Here is an 8,478-nt window from a genome sequence, read left to right as displayed (position 1 = left end):
TCCTGGAACTCACTTTGTAGACCAGGCTGGCCTCAAACTCAGAAATCCACCTGCCTCTGCCTCCCAAGTGCTGGGATTAAAGGCGTGTGCCACAACCACCCGGCTTCAAGTTTTAATTTTAACATAGTTTAATTTATGCATTTTTATGTTTGTTTATCCTAACCAAGGTATTTGTTTTTGTCCTACCCAAGAATTGCCAGATCCAGAGTTATTTTTAAAAAAAAGTCCCCCTAGGTTTTATGTGAAGTTACATTATTAGATTTATCTTCCTTCCCTCCTTCCTTCAGCTTTGTTAGGGAATGCTTTTTGTTCTTTTTTTGTTTGTTCCAAGACAGAGTTTCTTGGTGTAACCCTGACAGTCCTGTAACTTGTTCTGCAGAACAGGCTGGCCTCAAACTCACAAAGATCTACCTCCCAAGTGCTGGGATTAAGGCGTGCACCACCACTGCCTGGCAACTTCAGTTTTCTTTACAGTGTTTATTCAGATGCCTGGTCCTTCTCTTGTAATGGTCTTAGCACTTTGTTAGGAGTTCATAAAGATTTGCTTCTAGGCTCTCTGCTTCACTGATTCATATCTGGCTTTATACCATTGTCATGCTATTTTGATTACTGTGGCAATATCATAAATTTTGAAATCCAGAATTTTGAGACCTCTAATTTTTTGTGCTTTTTAAAGACTGTTTTGAATACTTGGAGTATCTTGAGATTCCATATGAATTGTAGAAATCTTTCTTAATTTTCTGTAATAAAGTTGCAGGTTTGATGATTATTATACTTAATCCAGTAGACTTCTTTGGGTGTTACTGATAAGGTAACAATATTAAGTCTTCTGAGCTGGGTATGGTGACTTAATGTCTGTAATTCTAGCTCTGGGAAGATGGAAATACAAAGGCGACAAATTTAAGGTATCCTCACCCACATAGGAAGTTTAGGGTTGCATGAGACTTGGGCTTAAAAGAGAGTTGGGGTGCTGAGGCAGTAGGATCATTTAAGTATAGGCCAATCTGGGCTATTTAGGTAGTTTCAGCTCAGCCTATTCTATAATGTGAGATTTTGTCTTTAACTAAAAATTGAAAAAAGGAGAGAACGAGTGCTGTTATTTTGTAGCTTACTAAGTTGCTAATAGTCATGCCCTAGAACTGATATTTTAACTTTGTATCAACCTACATGGATGGCTGAAAATGAGCATGGTTACTGGCTTTTGTGGTACATTTATCCAAAGTGGGGGGGGGGGGTCCCTGTCCCTGTCCCTGGTAAGACTCTATGGACTGGGGTAACCTTATGAAATAATTTGATTTTCTGCCATGATAACTTTCCTGTGGGGGTGGTATATAGCCTTCATGCAGTCTCAGTTGAAAAATAGCTTCTCACTGCTTCTGTTGCCCTTCCCTATGCTGTACTGGTCAACAGAAACCATGATCTGTTGACTCCGACTTCCTTGAAGCAAATGGAAACCTAGGGAAAATCTTGCAGAGACTGTCAGTTTGAATCTTGCCATTATGCTGTTACTTTTAATTTCAGCTAATTCATTTGCAGATAGGGTTAGTACTACCTTATAAGGCTATTAACAGATGCCAAATAGTATCCCAGAGCTCCTACACGTAATAGATGGCCCGGGAAGTTTAACTTTTTTTTTCTTTTTTTGTTTGTTTGTTTGTTTGTTTGGAAAAGAAGCTGCCAGAATGTCATTGCCTATTTGCAAAACTAGCTTGGGCATGTCTCTCGCCAACTTTATAGAAGCCACCCACACATTTTGGAATATGTCTCCACAGGCCCAAATGCTCTTGGTGGGGCTTGTGTATAATGAATAGAGTAATGAACACATCTGAGATCAAGGTCACAAGCAACATTCTTATTCAAGAAAAGGGCAAGGGAAAGAAAGGCCTTCAGTAAAGCGACATTGAGAACAGCCATATTCTTGATCCTGGGTCAGTGAGAAGGGGATTGAGCCAAGTAGCCTTGACCTTCATTGCCAAACAAGTTCTGTAGCTCCCAGAGCAGGCTGTGGCAGAGTGTGTGTGTGTGTGTGTGTGTGTGTGTGTGTGTGTGTGTGTGTGTGTGTAAATATTAAGCGGCATATGGAGCTAAAAAGAGGTTTGGGATTGCTCACCTCTTAGTAATTCTCAGTGCGTGCGCCCTTGAACTGTGCATGACTCAGTCTCCCTTCAGTTTTAAGGCCCTCTAACTCTTGCCTCAACATGCTGTTTTGTTTGCCACCTTAGCAGGGAGGGTGAACTGGTTCAGCTTCATTGTAGCAAGTTCCAGCCTGCTTTTCAAATGGTGTTAGTAATTCCCCAGCTTTTTTAGTTGGTCAAGTTGAAGAAAGCTGAGTCTAAAAACATAGTAATCTGCCACTAGCTCAGGTTAATAAAGACTAGAAGAAATCCTGCCATTATTTCCAGCTTTTCCATCTTAGTGTGACTGCCTACCATGATATCTGAAAGTTAAAACAACGGTGCTGAACATGGAGAGTGTTGATAGTGGAGTCTCTCGATGCTCAGGTTGTCATTACTTAACAAGACACCAAATGAAAGGCTTAAGTCTTGAGGAAGAGTGACCATAAACTTATTTGGGAGAATAATTTGAATTATGGGACTAGAATATAGGAAATGGAACCTAGAAAAGTAATAATAGAATCAGAGACCAGAGACTGGTCAATGCTACAATGCTGTAAGAACAGAGATGAGAAAAAAGTACTAACTTTTAAGATCCTTTTTTGTGGGCTTACCCACCAAGGATATTTAAGTTCAAAATTAGCTGGAGTTCTTGCTACATAGGTAAGTCACTGGTAGGATTGGGGACAAAAGTGGAGCTAATTAGAGACCTAGGCCACTCTTACTGTCTTAGTCACTGTTATGATCAATGAACTCATATAAAGAAAAGCATTTAATTTGGGGCTTTCTTACAGTTTCAGAAGGCCCATTATCATGTGGGTCCCATTGGCCTATAACCATATCATAATGTAAAAAATGCATTCAGTTCAACTTCCAAAGACCCCATAGCCTTTCACCATCTCTTGACAAGTCTTCATATACTGCTTACAAGTTCAGAATTTCTTCTGAGACTCGTGGCAGTCTCTTAACTGTAACACCTCATAAAATCAAAATGAAGAGGCAGATCACATACTTCCAGTATTCAGTGGCACAGAATATACCTTACTATTCCAGAAGGGAGGAAGAGGAGCACCATGAGGAGATACTGGACCGAAGTGAGACCAAAAAGCAGCTGGCACACTCCAAACTACTCCTCTGCATGGCTGAGGTCAAAGCACTCTTCAGACCTATCTCCAGTCCCTTTCAGCTTGATTGCAAACCCCCCTCCCTCCCTCCCTCCCTCCGCACCCCCTCTTTCTTTGATTCCACACCCTGCTAGCAGTTTCCTCTGCAGGTGTCACCTGACTCTGACATCTCCAATCTCTTGGGGTCTCCAGCACATTCTACCTTCACCTTCACAGCCTCATGCAGTGGCCTCTCTGGGCCATCATGCAGGGACACTCCTCACAGATGCCTGACCTCAATGGCTTTTCTTAACTGAGGAGGAAGATTCCACAACCCCAGCTTGTATCCCTGAGTCTAAAGCCAGATCCAGCTTTAGACTCAAAAGTGGTGGTTGAAGCTGCCGAGTTCTGTTGCTAGCTGGTAATTGATTCCCTAATTCAAATGCATTTGTATCAGCTTTCTTTTGATGGTTTCCTTCAATGCTAAAGCTTTTCTTTAATTTCTTTTCCCAGGTTGGAAGCTTAGCTGAGTGGGCTCTTGTCCTGAGGTCACCACTCCCTTTATTCTGTTTAGCATCAGGTTTTTCTCTAAACTTTTATCTCTTGAGCACTGGACTTCGCTCCTTTACCCTTCCTAGTGCTCCTTTTTCCTCTGCATTAAGGGTGACCACTAATCACCACGTGACAGAGTCAATAATAATTTTGCTGATAATCCAGAACCTTCCAATTTAATCTCAGGCAGGCTTTTTTGGACAAGGGAAGAAAATAGACCCATTCTTAACCAACCTATCACAAGAACAGTCTCTAGGCCACTTATTAATACTCTCCTCCTCTGAAACCTCTTGAGCCCAGCCGTCATAGTCTGTATTGCTCTCAACTGTCTTCCACATTCCTGCTACGATGGCCCATTAAGCCCTGCTTAAAGTGTCCAACCAATTTTCTTTTTCCAAGTCCCAGAATCTTCCATATTCTCCCAACTAAGGTTACATCGATCACAGCAATGTCCCACTCCCTGGTACTGTTCTATTGCTGTGAAAAGAAACCATGACCAAGACAGTTCTTATTTTAAAAAAAAAAAAAAAAGCATTTACTTGCTGGCTGGCTGGCTTACAGTTTTAGGGGTTAGTTCATTATTATCGTGGTAGAGAGAATGGCAGTGTGTAAGCAGATATGGTACTAGAGAATCAGCTGAGAGTTCTACATCCCGATCCATAAGCAGAGAGAGGCAGACATGCTGGGCTTGGCATGGGCTTTGAAACCTCAGAGCCCAAATACCACAGGGAGCATGGTAGCATGTATACAGGCATGGCTCTGGAGCTGAGAACTTTACATCCTGATTCACAGGCAGCAGGGAGAGAAAGCCTGGACCTAGAATGGGATTTTTGAAACCTCAAAATTGCTCGCCCCCACCCTCACCCTGTAACACATGTCCTCCAACAAGGCCATGTCTCCTAATCCTTCTAATCCTTTCAAACAGCTCCACCCACTGGTGGTTAGGCATTGAACTATATGAACCTGTAGGGGCCAGTCCTACTTAAACCATAACACTTTGCTATTCACCTGCTTGCATCCATCCATTCTTCCTTCCTTCCTTCCTTATTTTGGTGGTTGGTTGGTTGGTTTTGGTTTTTTGAGACAGGGTCTCCCTATGTAGCCATGACGGGCCTAGGACTTGCTATGTAGGTAAGGCTAGCCTGGAACTCACTGAGATCCTCCTGTCTCTGCCTCACAAGCATTGGGGCATGCACCACCATGCTCAACAATTTAATTTCAGAGCTCTTTTTCTTACTCTCAAAAAAGAGGCTAGAGACAGGGGTATTTGTCCATCTAGGTTTAATTGAAAAGACCTCAAAAGGAGTACAGTTTCAAACATGTAGGATATTAGGAAAATAAATGAATTGTGGCTCTCCAGCATCTTCTCTTAGTCCTTTGTAATATCACACCACACACCAGCCTGTGGTAGGCTGCTGCCCTCCATCCTGGCAATGGGAACATGAATGGCATGAGCTTGCACACATACTTGACTGCTTCCTTAGCACATGGTTTACTTTGAAATAGACTCAACAATGTACCGTTATTAGTAAAGCTTGTTGATCCATTACATGTTTATGGTGGAGAAAACCTAAAAGAAAACACCCTGTCATCAACTCCTGGAATCCCAGTCAAGGTTTTTCATCATTATTTTGGACCTTTATATTTGTTGTGGGAATTTGTAGATAGGCATTTTGACATTTTTCTATTGGATTGCTCTTAACAGTTATCCATCCCCTCGGGTGTTTAACCAGCACTGGATGGCAGGTTTCTAAGTGGGTTTCAGACAAAGGGAACTTCGAAAAAATGGAGTCAGATGAATATTACTTCCATAATAACTGGACATCTCAGCATTTGCTGAGAACCAGGATCTGCTTATTCATTCTCCATTTCTGTGCGTGTTAACCCTTTTCTATCTCCTCCTCCCCCAAGAGGAAATCCTGAGCAGCCTGTTCAGCTAGAAAAATCAATGACTGACAGACTAGTTACCAGACAAGGCTTTGTAAACAGAATCTGTCACAGCAGGAAAATGGAAAGCTCGGGACCTCAGTGAGCCATGCGCACAGAACTAAAAGCCTTATGGGACCTGCTGGCCTCTTTCTTTGAGGGCATCTAGATTGCTTCTCCTTGTGTCAGGAATGTCGAGTATTACTAGAGACACTCACACGTACTGAGTCACTTTTGTTCACTGCTCCTTTGTCATAAATGTTTTATATGAATGGCTTTGATCCTCTGAGTAACATGAAGTCGATAATAGATGAGGCGACTAAGGCAGAGATTGGTGTCTTGCCCAAGAACACAAGAGCTAGAAGTCAGCCCTAAACAGTTTGTCTCCGAGCCCTTTCCTTGAGAACCACTAAGCTCACAATTATCTTCATTTATAATACTTAATTTTTGCCCTGAATTGTGGGAAGATCTCACACAGAGCCATGAGTGGATGAAAATCATTTCCGGCAGAGTTGGAACCCTCTTCAGTGTGCCTTCCCGGCATGTTAGCTCTCCTGTCCAGCCAAGGCCCACCCATCCACCTTTTCTCTTCTAGTGCTGAGGAATGTAAGCAAGTTTGCTGGGCCTTGAGAGACTTCACCAGGTTGTTCCGATAGCTCAAGCTCACACTCCTGCACTGTGCCTGTCATCCAGGTGAGTTGTGTATACTTCTAGTTCTTTCTGGGCTCTTGGGGAGGTTTGAGACTAGGAATGTGTTTAAGGCACATAGCTCAAATCAAGGAAGAACTTAGTGTTCGGCTATCTCAGTGGCTGAACTATTGAGCACCTTGAGTGTCTTGGGCCAGAGCAAGCTGACCATCAGTGTACCTGGGCGCCATTTTCCACTCAGTAGAAGGTAACTGGTGTCGAGTGCATCAGAAAAACGTCTTCACGCAGGTGCTTTGATGTGTGCTTGGGAACAATCAAGTCAGTAATTTTAGCCTCTGCTACTTTGCTGGGAACAATAGCAACCATAATTCCTGACACGTGTCTTCTCAGACAGACTTGCCAGAATCAATATGCAAGCAGCTTATTCTTAACGCTTTTATGGTTGAAATGCCAGGGAGATGTTCCATCGGTTGTCTTCTTATGGCCAACTTGCTCCATGGCTGTCCCTTCTGATCTGAAGCAAAGGAGGAAGGTCAGCTATGGAGAGGAGTGACGACTGGGCGGTAGTGTTTGATGCCTGAGTAAAGAAAGGCAGTTCTCTAAGCCTGCCTTTAATCGTGAGTGGTATCATCTGAGGGTGTCAGGGTTTGCCTGTAGGCAGCTGTAGATGTTCACAGCTAATGTTCATCAAGCCCTTAACCAAGGTCAGGTGCCATTCCTTGTGTGTTAACCAAGAGACTCTTCTGCAGCTTTCTGTTAACTATACTCATTTACAGAGAAGACAGTTGAAGGTCAAAGATGTTTAACAATTTGTTGCAGTTAGAAACTAGGGGATTCAGGCGTTCTGGTACCAGAATCCTCACTTTTAGCCATTGTAATAGATGGCACATCTATGTAGCACTCTTTCCATAGAGTCTAGGTCAGTGCTTGTTAAACCATTGTCAGTAAACAGAGTGTTCTTTCAGCATTAAATCTTACATGGAAACTCAGTATTTACTAACAGACTCAAGTGGGGCTTTCCTGATGGTTTTGCATAGAAGATTGCATCGTGTTGACTTCCTCCCAACCTTTCCATCATCCTTTGTGTCTGCAGCTCAGCACAGGAGCCAGGCTGCAAGCAGTGTTTCAGCGGAGTCAATGTTACCTTGGAAGTGCAAGTTGGCAAAGGCCAGACTTTGGTTGTGCTTGTTTGTTAACCAGCGTCCTGCCTCCACGCTGGCTCTGACCCTGCTCACCCTGCTCTCTCTCCTCTGGAGCTCATTAGACTGTCACTTCTCTTTTGACAGGAATGTCTTTTTTATTAGAAGACAGGAAGAAAACAACCCAGACTGTGTCCCACAATCAGAAACCTCCGTTGTGGCAGAGGGGCCCTCACTACCACCAGACCACCCCGCCACACGGGGAGAGGCTTCACCCGCCAAGGCATTCTAAGGAGCCCCTGTTTGGGATGTGAGGGAGAAACAGCGCGGTTTTTAAGGATGGCTGAAGCCTGTCCGTCGTGGTGGGAGGGGAACTAGTTTCCTGGTGAACTTCTTTCTAAAAGGAAAAATAATTTAAGGAAAGTTAAAAAAAAAAAAAAGAAAAATTTAAAAAAAGGAAAGCTGAGATGACACCAGAACTGAAATATGCACCTGGTAGCAGTTGATGCACACACATGATAGACACACACCAGCATGCAGTGCACACACTGAGACATGACAGGGAGAACTTTCTGTGAGACAGACACATTACCTTAGGGAAACGTGGGAATGCGAGTAACATAGCTACAGTTGGAATTAAAGAGGTAGGGTCACCTCTCCTCTGCTCTCCTTCCTTTAAACACAGGTGAATAGAGGAAACGCACCCCCACCCCCAACTGTTCCACCTTTAGAGATGTCCAGAAAAGAGCCTGGTCTGCTTCTATCATGGTTAGGGATGATAGTCAGGACTAGCCAGGGTCAAAGATGCTTTTAATGTAGAGCCCAACCCTGATCCTATTGAGTTGCTAAGTCCAATCCAGTTCACGGGCCTTTGTCATCAGCCTTGGGGAGAAAAGCCAAAAGGGGTGGGTGGAGAGGACAAATATGGATTAAACCTTGCTCTTTCTCTCTCTCTCTCTCTCTCTCTCTCTCTCTCTCTCTCTCTCTCTCTCTCTC

At 43.4% G+C, this 8,478-nt stretch overlaps 2 protein-coding genes across 3 annotated transcripts in view; one reads left to right on the top strand and one right to left on the bottom strand.

Annotated features, from left to right (window-relative positions):
• The window catches only part of Tnpo3 (transportin 3), a 71,195-nt gene extending 63,249 nt beyond the window's left edge, over positions 1-7,946 (top strand). For both annotated transcript variants that reach the window (XM_021191385.2, XM_021191387.2), the window contains 2 exons: positions 6,291-6,388; positions 7,630-7,946. In XM_021191385.2, the coding sequence (XP_021047044.1) occupies positions 6,291-6,351 (61 nt within the window). In that variant the 3' untranslated portion in view covers positions 6,352-6,388; positions 7,630-7,946. The remainder of the gene's footprint in view (positions 1-6,290; positions 6,389-7,629) is intronic.
• Irf5 (interferon regulatory factor 5) overlaps positions 7,754-8,478 on the bottom strand; it is a 15,641-nt gene continuing 14,916 nt past the window's right edge. Inside the window, exon 10 of the mRNA XM_021191390.2 lies at positions 7,754-7,879. Coding sequence (XP_021047049.1) covers positions 7,754-7,879 — 126 coding nt within the window. The remainder of the gene's footprint in view (positions 7,880-8,478) is intronic.

Source organism: Mus pahari, chromosome 2, assembly GCF_900095145.1.
Source record: "Mus pahari chromosome 2, PAHARI_EIJ_v1.1, whole genome shotgun sequence".
NCBI lineage: Eukaryota > Metazoa > Chordata > Mammalia > Rodentia > Muridae > Mus > Mus pahari.
This window is presented reverse-complemented; position numbering and strand designations above follow the sequence as displayed.